The 15,904-nt window shown below is 42.8% G+C and overlaps 1 protein-coding gene across 2 annotated transcripts in view; it reads right to left on the bottom strand.

Moving 5' to 3' along the window:
• Positions 1-15,904, bottom strand: part of LOC124144695 — a 55,491-nt gene that overhangs the window by 21,289 nt on the left and 18,298 nt on the right. For both annotated transcript variants that reach the window (XM_048390910.1, XM_048390911.1), the window contains exons 10-22: positions 15,674-15,756; positions 14,871-15,033; positions 13,544-13,868; positions 12,485-12,705; positions 10,269-10,345; positions 9,395-9,590; positions 7,850-7,991; positions 6,888-7,102; positions 6,314-6,393; positions 5,416-5,608; positions 3,369-3,498; positions 1,879-2,109; positions 881-1,102 (exon numbers count right to left, since the gene is read on the bottom strand). In XM_048390910.1, coding sequence (XP_048246867.1) covers positions 881-1,102; positions 1,879-2,109; positions 3,369-3,498; positions 5,416-5,608; positions 6,314-6,393; positions 6,888-7,102; positions 7,850-7,991; positions 9,395-9,590; positions 10,269-10,345; positions 12,485-12,705; positions 13,544-13,868; positions 14,871-15,033; positions 15,674-15,756 — 2,278 coding nt within the window. The remainder of the gene's footprint in view (positions 1-880; positions 1,103-1,878; positions 2,110-3,368; positions 3,499-5,415; positions 5,609-6,313; positions 6,394-6,887; positions 7,103-7,849; positions 7,992-9,394; positions 9,591-10,268; positions 10,346-12,484; positions 12,706-13,543; positions 13,869-14,870; positions 15,034-15,673; positions 15,757-15,904) is intronic.

The following is a 15,904-nucleotide window of genomic DNA, read 5'->3' on the forward strand; positions in this document are numbered from 1 at the left end:
CACATTGGATGCAATCTTCATAACATCACTGAATTTACATGGCACATCACCTTATAATAGTTGTATTACGTTCCACAAAGAATGAAGTGTTAACTACTTAACGTGATAACGTACGTAACTGAACTTTATTACGACACATGAAGTTGGATGAATGATAAACCATAACTGTCATCGATGACAATAAATCCTTATGAACTAAAAGAAAGCAAGATATAAAACATCGAAATAACATAACTCTAAATTCACATCTTCCCTTTACATATAATCACACACCTCACATATCTATCCAAACATTCTCGCTATCTTGACCTTTGAAAATAATGGGCGGTCGGGTAGCCGAGTGGTTAAAGCGTTTGCTCGTCACGCCGAAGACCCGGGTTCGATTCCCGACATGGGTACAATGTGCCCATTTCAGGTGTCCGCCGCCGTGATATTGCTGGAATATTGCTAAAAGCGGCGTAAACCATACTAACTCACTTTGAAAACAAGCTAAATATGGCTAAATTTCGCATTCAGCAACCACATTTAGACATGAGTGTGTTTATGACAGGCAAGATTATACATAGTACATGTTTCACTTCCTAGCAGAGGAATCATAGTTACCAATTCCCTATCCAGAAACCACATTCAGAAACAAGTGAGTTCATGCAAGGCAAGATAATACATAGTACATGTTTCACTTCCTAGCAGAGGAATCATGCCCATTCCCTATCCAGTAACCACATTCAGAAACAAGTGAGTTCATGCAAGGCAAGATAATACATAGTACATGTTTCACTTCCTAGCAGAGGAATCATGCCCATTCCCTATCCAGTAACCACATTCAGAAACAAGTGAGTTCATGCAAGGCAAGATAATACATAGTACATATTTCACATACGTTTAAGGGTAAGTCTGCTTCCGTAAACTCCCACTTCACAAAACGTAAGAAGGTCGTTCGCGTTCTGCCTGGCCTTGGGTTTAATCCTGACGTATCTCCCCAACACCTCCTTGTCACAGGCCAGTTTCTGGGTGTCTCCATCTGACATCGCGCCATGGTACATGTGACAGACCTCTTCTCCGTCTGACCTCACCGTGATCTCAAAGTCATGTGACCTCGTAGCTGTATTAAAAACAAAGTACGATATAAGGTTCATAGTCAGGGGGAGTGAGTGATTGAGTTTTGTTTAACGCCGCATTGAACAGTATTGGGTTTTATCATGGCGTGTCGGCTTCACTGGAAAGTAAGTGATGCTTGCCGTACATAATTACCACTGTGGAGGAGTTTTACCCACAAAACACTACAATAATAATCAGGTCAAATACACACAGGATCCTGGCACGCCTAAGGAACGCAACTCTGCACAGCTAACTGCAGAAGTTTTGATTAATTGGTCATGCGCCCTGGATATGTAACTGTGAGTTGAAATTTTAACCATCTTTAAACCGCATTTCATGTTTGAAATCTGGTCCGTTTTCTAAACACATTAATGGTGTTGGCATACCGAGGACCATGTTCTAAAGAGAGTTGAAATGGCATGAAGAGCGACAATTTAATATTTAACTCAGAAAAATTAAAAAAGGGTAAAACGTTGAAACATTTTGGTTAACTCCTTGCCATGCAGATCGTCTTAACTAAGAATACTTTTGAAACAATTAGACCAACACCTTATTCTGATTCTATGTTGTGACAGGTACTTTAAATATATGTGTTTAATACAATGAAGTTATCATTACAAAATAGTACCAACATTGAACTGTAACTACCTAACCTATTAAATAGTTTGAATAAGAAAATGCTGTGTTCAATTAGAGATTTCAGACGTATGCAAAATCGGGTTTGACCAGACAAACCAGTGACTAAATTCCCGAGTACCATATATATTCTTTTTTACTCACAACAAGGGCCGGCACAGTTGATGGTTGTGATGACAACGCTGTTGACGTAGTAGTAGCCCTGTAAGTCTACCTCCCAGTACACGTTGACGTCGGCTGCGGTGTGTGACCAGCAGGTGTTGTCGGCCCAGACTGGGGAGGAGTTGCCGTCCACGAGCCAGCCAGGCTGAGATCCATCTTTGTCCGAGCTGGATGTGGCGGGTTTGTTCAAGGCAAGGTTTGTACTGACTGACTCTGGTTTAGAGAAAACTTATAGTAGAACATGTTGAAGCGTTTTCTGAAAGTCGTGACACAGCAAGTACCATCTCGTGACGTCTTTTGACATGGGGATCGAACCACCGATCTTCAGCCATCGGGGCAGACGGTCTCTCCACTAACCAACGGATGCGGTTAATAACATAGAAACGTACTATTAATTATATCGATATGTAATGGGTGGTTGGTTGGTTTGTTGTTTAACGCCGCACTCAGCAATATTCCAGCTATATGACGGCGGTCTGTAAATAATCGAGTCTGGACCAGACAATCCAGTGATTAATATCATGAGCATCGATCCACGCAATTGGGATCGATGACATGCATCAACCAAGTCAGCGAGCCTGACCACCCGATCCCGTTAGTCGCCTTTTACGACAAGCATTGTCACCTTTTAAGGCAAGCATGGGTTGCTGAAGACCTATTCTACCCCGGAATCTTCATGGGTCCGATATGTAATGTCAGGTTGGTACTATATTAGTTTGATGACAACACTCCCACACAGGGATCACAAGGAGTAGGCATCGTTTTTGACGCGTTCTCTGAAGTCACAAAAGTGAGTTGGTGAGTCGTAGGCTAGTCGTGAGCTAGTTGGGTTTAACGCCGCTTTACGGAAGTGACAACTTAATGCGCGGGGTGGGTGGATGTCATGGGGGTGGGTGGGTTGGGGTGGCGACGGGGGACGGGTATGTGTGTGTGTGTGTGGGGGGGTTAATAAGGTTTCGGAAGTTGTACACTTAAACCCATGGTGCTGTCAAATTCATAAAAAACGTACGGGTGAACCAGGATCCGAACCCACGGTCATAGGACGCAACTCTGAGACTTTTAATAGACAGTACACTGTGATTAAGGACATTATAAGAGATTAATACATTCTTTGTAATTGTGTTGCATGACAAGTGTCAAACTACAAGTATTTCGTACTCCCTCCGGAAAAACCATCCTGACACCGGTTGCCATCGAAATACAGCTCTGGCTGCCATCTCTATACATTTGCCGTACCGAGGTTACATAGTGTAAAGTAGACATGAAACATTTATTGATAACAACTTTTTAACTCAATAAAGAAGATGTTATCCATGAGACGCTCATGTCTCCATGTTCTTCAATCTTCTGAAAGCTTATTTTCAAGACTTACGTGGAGAGGAATTCAGTTTAACAGATACATGCATATTGCATTATGGACATCAAATTTAATATTAAATCAACATACAGCAGAAGTAAAGCTAAAAACGTACCTTTCTTTATATCGCTGTTCATGTCAAACAGAACCTTTCTATTGTTAAAGCCATTCGTCGCCAGAACAGTAAGTTCATGTGTTGGCTGGTTATGAGGATACTGTGTAATAAGCACGTCATCAATCTCAACCTGGAACACAGGAATATGACCATTAGTCACCCCTCGCGCCTTGTCGCTAATGTTATGTGCGAAACACGAGCCATTCAGAATACACATATGACGATAAGATAGTTGGTCTTTTTTTACAAGTATTGTTTGTATCTAAACATGCCAAAGTTAGTCACAGTTGCCATGACCCTGTTTAATAACAATGAGTGAGTGAGTGAGTGAGTATGGTTTTACGCCGCTTTTAGCAATATTCCAGCAATATCACGGCGGGGGACACAGAAATGGGCTTCACACATTGTACCCATGTCGGGAATCGAACCCGGGTCTTCGGCGTGACGAGCGAATGCTTTAACCACTAGGCTACCCGACCGCCCCCTGCTTGATAACAAATGGGAATAAATAACAACCGTTATATTTCGAAAGTAGCCATGTAACTTTACAAAACGAATTTGCGGTACAACAAGTTGACCAGGGGGAACCAAGTTGATGAAATGGCCACGAGAGGGGCAGCGGCAGCCACTTGGCTTGATGCGAGAGGTAAGGAAAGACACAGCGAGCTTCACTTTCCTTGACTTTAATTTGACTGTGATACAATATATATCGTAGAAATAGTGTGTCGTTTCTGTATTGGAACCATAGGATCTGTCACAGAATTGATATATGAGAATATGAGGCATTGTTGCCCCCTAGGCCATGCAAGGATCCACTGGTCTTGGGCTTAATGCAAGGATACTCTTGGTTATCCGGTGTAAAGGCTCACATCGTCATCTATAACTTGATTACTGTTCTATAGGTTGTTATGAGAAAACTCACTCACTCACTTACTCACTCACTCACTCAGGACATGTGTAAGCTCTCTACCTTTCCCTTCTCTAATTAAAAACGTTAACGCCAGAGAACAATTAGTCCCATATTGTCTGTCGAAACAGATTTCAATAGGCGTTGAAGGCAAAATATAGTGATGAAAATGAAAAGTACTGTAAATAAGGACCCGTGAAGATTCCGGGGTAGAATAGGTCTTCAGCAACCCATGCTTGCCGTAAAATGTGACTATGCTCGTCGTAAAAGGCGACTAACGGGATCGGGTGTTCAGGCTCGCTGACTTGGTAGATGCATGTCATCGATCCCATTTGCGTGGATCGATGCTCATGACGTCAATCACTGGATTGTCTGGTCCAGACTCGATTAATTTACAGACCGCCGTCATATAGCTGGAATATTGCTGAGTGCGGCGTTAAACAACAAACAAACAAACAAACAAACTGTAAATAAGCATGAACCAGGAGTTCGTGATAACACCCGCCACTCGAAGATTTGCATAAAAAAGTTCTCAACAGTTAATGAACACATTTAGTTTTACGAAAATGTTCAAAATTTCAAAACGAGTTTTAAATCTGGTGAGATTCCAAATTGGAAACTATTTCAACAATATGCATTATATTGATCAGCTGTAAGTTTTATTGTTTATATTTTTTGTCCCGGCAGCCCGCAGTTCCCTCTACATTTGAGGAGAAAAACACACAACATTGCATGAGTACGAAAGTCTAATGGTGCCGTTTTTGGTGGCATTTGTATTCATTTCTAAATCGAAACTTCTGTTTATTTCAATTATTCTCTCTATTTTGTCGAAATTTCGATATTTTCCTCGTTATTTCGATCATATTCTCGTTATATTTTCCCGCTACTTCGAGTTTGTTCTCGTAATTTCGATTATTTACTCGTTGTTTTAAGTTTATTTAAAAACATCTAAATTCCAATTTTGTTTCTCGTTACGTCGATTATTTTCTCATTATTTTAAATTTATTTAAAAACTTAAAATTTCGAGAAACTGATTGAAATAACGAGAAATTTCGATTTAAAAAAAACTAATAATGCTACCAAAGTGGCACCATTGGGCTTTCGTACATTAGTTGGGATACACAACGATACAAACTTCACCTGAATATAGTCGCTGAGGAAGGTGAATACAACATGGTACTCCGTGTTCTTCCTGATCGCTGGAAAGTTCACACCAACTGATTGTTGTGGTTTAGAGTCTTCTTTAAAATGAAACACGCCGGGATTGTTCAGATCCATACTCATACTCATCGCTGTGGACATTTGCCGTGTTTGAAGAAACACTGTGGGCATGCTGAAAAAATATTGTTTCTAGTGTATATGAGTGAGTGAGTATGGGTTTAAGCCGCTTTAAGCAATATTCCAGCATTATCACGGCGGGGGGACACCGGGGCTTCACACATTGTACCCATGTCGGGAATCGAACCCGGTCTCCGCCTGACGAGCGAACGCTTTAACCACTCGGCTACCCAACCGCGCCGAGTTTATATGGAAGTGCGATCATCAAACGACGTCAAGCACTGAGGTCAAAGAGCTGAAGAATCGATCCTTGTGTGTTATTTATACAAACAATAGCGAGGCAGTGTCTGAAATAATAGGAACAACCGGGTAGAAAGTAGAAATAGTGAGTGAGTATTGTTTTACTCCACAGGTAGCAATATTCCAGCAATTGTAGAAATAGGAATATTTAAAAAAACCAAGTTACGTTTGGTTGAACTGCGTGTAACACACGTAGAACAAGAAAGTATGCAGTGACATCCCAAACGGGATCGGGTGGTCAGGCTCGCTGGCCTGGTTGATGCATGTCATCGTATCCCAACTGCGTGGATCGATGCTCGTGACGCCAATAACTGTAATGTCTGGTTAAGACTCGATTATTTGCAGACCGCTGTCATATAGCTAGGGTATTGTTTAGTGCGGCGTTAAACAACAAACAAACATATTTTACACACTGTACCTTCATGTACCAGAGATACGCACAGTGTTGACCAACACTTACGATTTCATCCCGTCAGGTGTTGTCCACAGGTGAAGACTTGTACCGAGTTTAAAAGGACACTTGAAGTCGTACCTGGTCATCTGAAACAAAGTAATGTCAGAGAAGGATATCCCTTATACGTCAGTGTTTAAGTGTTTTTTATTTGCATTTATTTTTATATTTATGATATTTTATTAACATAACCATTTGGTTGGGCATTATCTATACTTTTTTTAAACTAACATTTCATCGTAAAATAAGGAATATGTGACGATATAATGTAGTCAAAGTTAACATGTGCATATAATAATAATAATAATAATATAAATAATAATAATGATGATGATGATGATGAAGATGAAAATGATGGTGATAATGAAGATGCTAATGCTCATAATGATAGTGATAATGATGATGATGATGATGATGATGTCTATATTTTTGTGAACCAGAGAGATACAATCTATGGTTCACTAGTACCAGTTTGAAATTTGAGCCAGATTATCAGGTCATTTGAACTATACATACATTCAAATGCAAATATCTCCGCATAAATAAGCCCGACTGACGTCACAGTTCCCTCTGCGCAACTCACCGCGCCAAACACCATCGGTTGACATGACTGTGGCTGTCCCCGCCATCCGGAACTGCTGTTACAACGTACGACGTTGTCGTCACTGCACATGGCGTAGCCGTCGTCACAGACGTAGGTAGCCACTGCCTCGTCCAGGGAGTAGGATATTTGAACCGCCATGTTCTCCAGCAAAGGGGGGAAGGGACAGTCTTGAGGCGACCAGATGCTTTTGTCTGCTGGTTTGGTACATATGACGGTAACAGTGACATTTCATCAATCTAAACCCCCTAACCCGGACATAAGTTAATCCGGACGTGTTCAGTGTTCAAACTACCGTTAGGATAAATGGGGTTTCATGGTTTCCGCTTAAATTTAACGTAATAATAGCTTCAGGAAGCCTATACTAGAATTCATAAGATTGAACATCCGCGCTATCTCGTTCACGTGTACAATACTTCGGAGATAAACATACTATGTTTTCTATGTAGAGATACGTTATCTGTAGCTTTAACCGCGCTAAATTGAAACTGGAACCGAAAGCGTCAAGGATGGCTGGTTGTTGTTTAACGCCGCACTCACCAATATTCCAGCTATATGACGGCGGTCTGTAAATAATCGAGTCTGGACCAGACAATCCAGTGAATGACAACATGAGCAACGATCCACGCAATTGGGATCGATGACATGCATCAACTAAGTCAGCGAGCCTGACCACCCGATCCCGTTAGTTGCCTCTTACGACAAGTATAGTCGCCTTTTACGGCAAGCATGGGCTGCTGAAGACCTATTCTACCTCGGATCTTCACGGGCCCCATGGATGGCATTTGGTTTCAAATTCAATTTAATGCAATTCAAAATTTATGCTAAAGGAGACGCACATTTTGTTCTGTGCAAATATAAATACACAATTAAGCCAATATGTAAGTTTCCCTTCACACAAGATCGCCGACTTGAGTGTGAGAGAGCAACGACAAGTTCCACACCTGTTGTTGCACCTTGACGCCAGTCTTGATTGAGTTTGATTTTCTTGATGGATATTTTGTCATCCTCCACAACTATTCTGTCAATTAGCGGCGCTGGTACTTGATGGGGGACGGCCAGGAGGGACTCGTTGTTAACTAGAATCTGAAAACACAGAGTTCATATAGAGCGTGACCCTACGTCAACATGGCTTGCTGGGGTCAGGTGGAACAGGGTTTAACGTGTGTTTAACTTGTGTGTGCGTGTACGTGCATGTGTGTGCGTGTACGTGAATGTGTGTGCGTGTACGTGAATGTGTGTGCGTGTACGTGCATGTGTGTGCGTGTACGTGAATGTGTGTACGTGTACGTGAATGTGTGTGCGTGTGCGTGAATGTGTGTGCGTGTATGTGAATGTGTGTGTGTACGTGAATGTGTGTACGTGAATGTGTGTACGTGTATGTGAATGTGTGTGTGTACGTGAAATGTGTGCGTGTACGTGAATGTGCGTGTACGTGAATGTGTGTGTGCGTGTACGTGAATGTGTGTACGTGTATGTGAATGTGTGTGTGTGTGTGTGTGTACGTGAATGTGTGTGCATGTACGTGTGTCGGATTGTACTGATGCCACTCTTATAGTGCTACCCCACTGAGATATTATGCTGCAGTTTAACATATACCCCACTCAGACACAGTATACTGACACCAATCCGAACTGTCCATGCTTTATCCCCTTTATGCCGAGCGTCATGCAGGGTTAAAACAAGTACCATCTTTTAACGTCTTTTGGTATAACGGGGCCGGGGATCGAACCACCGACCTTAGCTTTCCGGGAAGAGTTAAAACTGAACGTCGCATCGGTATTATTTCAGCCATATAGCGACGAGACCAAGTTAATATATTTATAATTTAGATAATTATGCAAAGTTATATTAAAGATTTACGTCATCACTTTAGCTACTGGTGGTTGTGCACAATGCTAGCCAATATTAAAAAAATCGACAGGGAGCTAATCGTATTATTTATCATAGATAGAGACCTGTTTAAGGCTTGTCTGGATACTAAACATGTGCATTCACTTATGCTTTTATTCCCGTCTCAGTTTATGAATTTGAAGGATTTCCCGGCCTGGCTGTTCGTAGTTTCGGATCTGTTGACTTCTTCGGTAAAGCTATTTTTCGCGCAGTGTAACGTTTTGTGGTTGTCAAACATTTTTGCCAGTTCTAAACATACTGAGTATATCACCTGTGAGAGACTGAATGATGTATTGAAAAACGTTGTTCAGATGCGTAGCGCGGGAACATTGTCCCAAAAGGCGCAATTATCTGTGAAGATTTACCTCCCATGGGTCCGCCAGGATCTAATAATGTTTGGATTGAATGTTAATCCCAGATTCGCTCGAAAATGATTTGTCAACAAGAGGCCCATGAATTTCCCTAAAGCTGTTAATGTCTAAGACCTACATCACTTCAGCCTTCCCTCCCTCATTGAGCGGACACGCCGTGATATAGCTGGAATACTGTTCAAAGCGGCGTTAAACCCAACTCACTCACTCACTCGTGTATCTGACCTGTAGGTTTTCTGTTCTGTAGACCAGGACAATGTGCGCCACAGTTCGACCCTTGAACGGCATGGGTGTGTCTGCAGGTATGATGGTAGCACTCCCATTGACTTCATAGGAGTAGATGATGTAGGGGCCGGACGCTGGCCAATGAAAGGTCATCTTCAGTGCCGTGTCATTGCCGGATTTAAACATAATAAAGGATCTGGAACGGACATGAACAATGTATGTGTTCAGCACGAAAACGAAAATCAAACATATACTAGTTGTAGCAGTACCACGAGGGGTACATGGGGTTTCATACGTCCCGCGTTTGGTTTTGTACCACAAGCCGGAGTGTGAAGGCAAATGCACAATTGATAGAAAACAGCTGTTCGATTCAGCTGAGGTTAATTTGTGCTGTCACGTGACTCAAATGGACTCGGAAAAAGCGTGCGGCTTTTTTTTGCATTGAAGCGGGCAATTAGGGATTTATATTCTCCCTTACAGAAATCTAGGTGCAGCCTGTTTTGCTCGTGGCGGGGTATAAGAGATTTTTTTGTTCCCCGCTGAGAAATGTATTTCCCTCCAAGGCGGGATACATCGTATTTTATCAAGATCACGGGGACCGATCAGATCTCATCATTCTGACAAGGAGGTATGATACATGACCTGAATACATGTACATACTGATGTGTTTCATCACGTGGATCTAAGACGATGTGTCCTTTCCACAAAACACCTGTCCACATTTATCATTACAAATGACAAAGAGAGGGGTATTTCACCGTAAAAAGTCACAAAATTTCGTTATTTTGATCGGAATGTAAACGTTTGTAATTTACATTCCCTACGAGCAAAATTTTATCTAATTTCATTGAATAAATATATAGGTAGTACCTACCCGCCTCGTTTGGGTTCGACCCACACTTCATGAGCGTATCCCAGCTTAAGTTGGCACGGAATTTCCACAGAACCAATCTGTGACAAAAGACAAATCAAATACAAGGACATACAGTGTTTAGAGCGTGCATGAGTCCCACATATAATTACTTTAGCCTTTTTTATCAGTTTCTTTGAGAGGCATTTAGAAGTTGGAGTACTAAATGAGTAAAAGATATATGGATGAACAATTGTAATAAAGAAGTTGTTCATCCATATATCTCATCCTTACTTTTTTATCAGAATAAGAAGAATGGTCAGGCCATTGCGCTATGCGCATAAGTTAAGATGTGTGTCCTATGAGCTTCTAGTGGCTACAGCATTTGTTGGAGACGCCATAATGACTAGGACAGGACATACTGACCCCTGGAAACTACAGACGGAGAATGCTAGTTTATTCTATATCGCGAGCCAGGCAGTCGCTGTTGTTTTGGAAATGTCAAACTATAATTACTGGACACATGAGTCATGAAAGGGGCGTCCGCTCGTAAATCAAATTCGTGATAATCGATGAAAGTATATTTCACCATTTTATTTCACCATATTTTTCAAATTGTTGCTATAATTGTATTTCATGGACTTGAACTACCAGGGCTGTTGCCATTTTGGTGTGTTTGAGACCCTATTGGTATATATTTCCTGGCGACCCGTGTAGAATGTATCCCCAAACCACAGCTGCCAGTCGCAGGTGGCGATTTATTATAACCCGTGATGATTCCTGGTTAGAGTTTCTCGCCACCTATGCTGGTTATAAGAGGCCACTTAGGGTGGTCAGGCTCGCTGACTTGATTAATGGCGTGTCGACGTACCCCGAACCCGCTCATAATATCAATCACTGTATTGTCTGGGCCAGAATCGATTATTACAGGCCGTCATCATATTGTTCGAATATTGCTGAGTGTGGCATTAAACAACAAACGCACACATACACTCCTTTCGTATTCCACGCGTTAAGACCCGTGAAGATCCGGGGTAGAATAGGTCTTCAGCAACCATGCTTGCCGTAAAAGGTGACTATGCTTGTCGTAAAAGGCGACTATGCTTGTCGTAAGAGGCGACTAACGTGATCGGGTGGTCAGGCTCGCTGACTTGGTTGATGCATGTAATCGCATCCCAATTGCTTGGATCGATGATCAGGATGTCAATCACTGGATTGTCTGGTCCAGACTTGATTATTTACAGACCGCCGTCATATTGCTTGAATATTGCTGAGTGCGGCGTAAAACACCAAACTTCCACGTGTTAAAGTTAAACAAAATTCAGCAATGCAGTTTATCCCAGCTTTCACCCAACCGCCTAATCTTTCATCTCCCTGCCACCTCCTCTTAGTTTCCTTGATATCTACTCCCTACCATCTCCTCTGTGTTTCAAGGATATCTACTCCCTACCATCTCCCCTGTGTTTCAAGCATCTCTACTCCCTACCATCTCCCGTGTTTCAAGCATCTCTACTCCCTACCATCTCCCGTGTTTCAAGCATCTCTACTCCATACCAACTCCCGTGTTTCAAGCATCTCTACCCCCTACCATCTCCCGTGTTTCAAGCATCTCTACTCCCTACCATCTCCCGTGTTTCAAGCATCTCTACTCCCTACCATCTCCCGTGTTTCAAGCATCTCTACTCCATACCAACTCCCGTGTTTCAAGCATCTCTACTCCATACCAACTCCCGTGTTTCAAGCATCTCTACTCCCTACCATCTCCCGTGTTTCAAGCATCTCTACTCCCTACCATCTCCCGTGTTTCAAGCATCTCTACTCCATACCAACTCCCGTGTTTCAAGCATCTTTACCCCCTACCATCTCCCGTGTTTCAAGCATCTCTACTCCCTACCATCTCCCGTGTTTCAAGCATCTCTACTCCATACCATCTCCCGTGTTTCAAGCATCTCTACCCCCTACCATCTCCCGTGTTTCAAGCATCTCTACTCCCTACCATCTCCCGTGTTTCAAGCATCTCTACTCCCCACCATCTCCCCCCGTGTTTCAAGCATCTCTATTCCCTACCATCTCCCGTGTTTCAAACATCTCTACTCCCTACCATCTCCCGTGTTTCAAACATCTCTACTCCCTACCATCTCCCGTGTTTCAAGCATCTCTACTCCCTACCGTCTCCCGTGTTTCAAACATCTCTACTCCCGACCATCTCCCCCCGTGTTTCAAGCATCTCTTCTCCATACCGTCTCCTCTGTTCCCGAATTCACCCTGATACAGGCTTTGGGTCGACCCTCCCAGCCCTTGTCACTAGTACAGTACAGCAGGTTGTTGTCGTCACAGCCGCCGGAGTAGCCGTCGTCACAGGAGTACACCGCCACAGCCGCGGCCAAGGAGTAGTGGACATCGACCATCGCCTTGTCCAGCAGAGGAGGGTTCGGGCACGAGAAGGGGGTCCAGCCGGTCACTGAAAGACGTCCGCAAACATATTGACAGTTGAGTGAGTGAGTGAGTTGGGTTTAACACCGCTTTTAACAGTATTCCAGTTATATCACGGCGTGTCAGCTTAATGTGGGAGGAAAGCCCGACGTGATGCAGGTCTCAGACGTTTACCACTTCGGTGAAACCCACCAGCACGGGTATGGTGCTGACAAACCTAGAAACATATACGGGGCGAACCGGGATTCGAACCCACAATCATAGGTTTCTGGCGTGCCCAAGGGACGCAACTCTGCACAGCGAATCGCGGCACCTTAGACGATTGGGCCACCCGTGCCCCCTTCTGACAGATGAAAGACCTGATACCATGTGTCTGTCTTATGAGTGAGGACATTCCACGGCATGGTTTACGAAGTTTGTACCACCAAAGGACACGGGTATGGTGGTGACAAACCAAAGGTCATAGTTAGATGAAGCGGGAATTCGAACTCACGATCAACGTGTTATATCGAAGAGATGCAAAGGCCTGAAATTTAAGCTACAGGTGTTGGACGTATCAGTGATGTCTGTGGATGTCTACGCAAATTCATTACATGGTAACACTGAAAATATTACAATGAAAATAACAGTTATATTAACTATAAGAATCGTGGAGACAAAATGCTACATGTTTGCAAACAGTACGAACCAATAATAGATGTAATATTTACATACTTTATTAGCAAGGACCTTGGATGCTAATCGAATTCACTGCCAGTAGAGGAAACGCAGTCTGTATTTCTTAAACAACATAATCTGACTTTAACCAAGCTGTATCTAGAAAACCGAAAAACATTACAACTGATCAACCGTGCCTGGAGACGTACGTGTAGCCGTTGGTGTCGGCGTTGACGATGAAGATGCTGTAGATGGAAGTGTAGACGGAGTGGATCCAAGGGTAGATGGAGCTGCGGATGTCGGAGTAGACGGAGAAGATGTTGCAGATAAAAGTGTAGATGAGGAGGATGCAAGGGTAGATGGAGCTGGTGTTGTCGGGGCAGGTTCTGGCAGGGTCCCGGGGTCAGGGACCCCGGGGGGCAGGAACCTCGCCTCAGTGAGACGCACCAGCCCATAAAGTGACAGAGTCAGGACGCCGGAGAACTGGGTTGTTCCAGCGTCGTGTTCGGCCGTTTTCTTACCGTTTACATAGAGCTGAAAAGAAATAGAACACGGTTTAAATAAGAGGATACCATTAACATGTATCTGCATTTGTAATAAAAGAAAAACAGTTTCTAAAACAATAAGATTGGTTGGTTGGTTGGTTTGTAGTTTAACGCCGCACTCACCAATATTCCAGCTATATGACGGCGGTCTGTAAATAATCGAGTCTGAACCAGACAATCCAGTGATTAATATCATGAGCATCGATCCACGCAATGTGGATCGATGACATGCATCAACCAAGTCAGCGAGCCTGACCACCCGATCACGTTAGTCGCCTTTTACGACAAGCATAGTCACCTTTTACGGCAAGCATTGGTTGCTGAAGACCTATTGTACCCCGGATCTTCACGGGTTTAAATAAGAGGAAACCATTGATATGTATCTGCATATGTAATTAAAAAAACAGTTTCTGAAACAATAAGACATCTGGTTATATTTAAATTTAAGTTACTTACAATGGCACTTAGCAAACAAACATTATTTGTACAGGGGCACGGTTGGCCTAGTAGCCCCAGGCGCCGAAATTCGCTTTGCAGAGTTGTGTCCCTCAGTTGTGCAAGGATCCGCTTATCTTACATACGAATCCTAGATTCGCTTGATAGTGATCTTTGAATGAGTCAGTGTAGTTCCACGCGGCTTTTGGCAATATTCCAGCATTATCACGGCGGGGGACACCAGAAATGGGCTTTGCATACTGTGCCAATGTCTGGAAACGAACCCGGGTCTTCGGCGTGACGAGCGAACGCTTTAACAACTAGGTTACCCGACCACCCCTTCGAAAGTATGTTTATGATGTATATGACTATTGTAATAAAATACTGGAGACATATACCATATGCCAGACATATACTAAAATAATGATAGACGAAACTAAATGTCATGATGGAACAAGTCATGGATGCACATTTATGTATCACACACAAAGATTAATATCACAACATTTTTCGAAGGCAAGTTAAATGTTACAAACCAACATCTCCGCATACGTACTTCATATTTATTCCGATGAAGTGAAATTCTCCACGTCGTCTGGGAAGAGGTGAGTGGTCCTGCGATAGAATAGGCTCTACTATTGCTTTCAATGGTGCGCTTTGACATGGAAATGATGAATTTGAAGAGTTGAGATTCATCCTCTCTTAAGGTGATGCCAAAACTGTCAACAATAACAAGTAACCAACGGTAACAAAAATAACAAATAACCATTTAAACAACTGCCTGCAATATTTCAGATAAATCACACTTCTAGTTATACTGAAAAGAATGGTTAGGGATTATGAATATTTTTGGTGATATTTTAGTGGTGAAGACTGAGTTTATTTGAATGTGTACGGTACTTAAGACTAGTTCATGGTCCCTAACTTTCGTTCTTGAGTATTAGTATACATGGTCTGGCAAAGCAGTCACTGAAAGCATGAAAACGATCTACGCAATATTTCTTGTTGTTTTATGATTATCTCCACAGCTATAGGTAAACACTGTCGTCTGGACCAGACAATCCAGTGATTGATATCATGGGCGGTCGGGTAGCCTAGTGGTTAAAGCATTCGCTCGTCACGCCGAAGACCCGGGTTCAATTCCCGACATGGGTACAATGTGTGAAGCCCATTTCTGGTGTCCCCCGCCGTGATATTGCTGGAATATTGCTAAAAGCGGCGTAAAACAATACTCACTCACTCACTCACTCACTCACTCCAAATGTGGGGGTAGCAAACAAACAACAGCATGCGCAGGCAGTTAGATCGCAGTGCATGAAAAGAGGACAAATTGAAAACGTAAAATTCATGACCACTTACTCGTTTTGTGTGTCCAGTACCAGTAATATCGAGCTGTTTGCGATTGGAGGACAATCTAATGTCAGTAGGTATCGACCCACGCTCTGCAAAAACAAATCATTCAGTTTTTATTGTGACCTCAGTTTGTACTACTGTTAAGACTGTCGGCATATTCATAACAACATGTTATGGCATTTAATGGCATTGTGTATTCGTAGGCAGCCATGGGAGTAGTGCCATGTTACACTTATC

This window comes from Haliotis rufescens, unplaced genomic scaffold (genome assembly GCF_023055435.1).
Source record: "Haliotis rufescens isolate VD_foot unplaced genomic scaffold, xgHalRufe1.0.p SCAF_9, whole genome shotgun sequence".
Classification (NCBI taxonomy): Eukaryota; Metazoa; Mollusca; class Gastropoda; order Lepetellida; family Haliotidae; genus Haliotis; species Haliotis rufescens.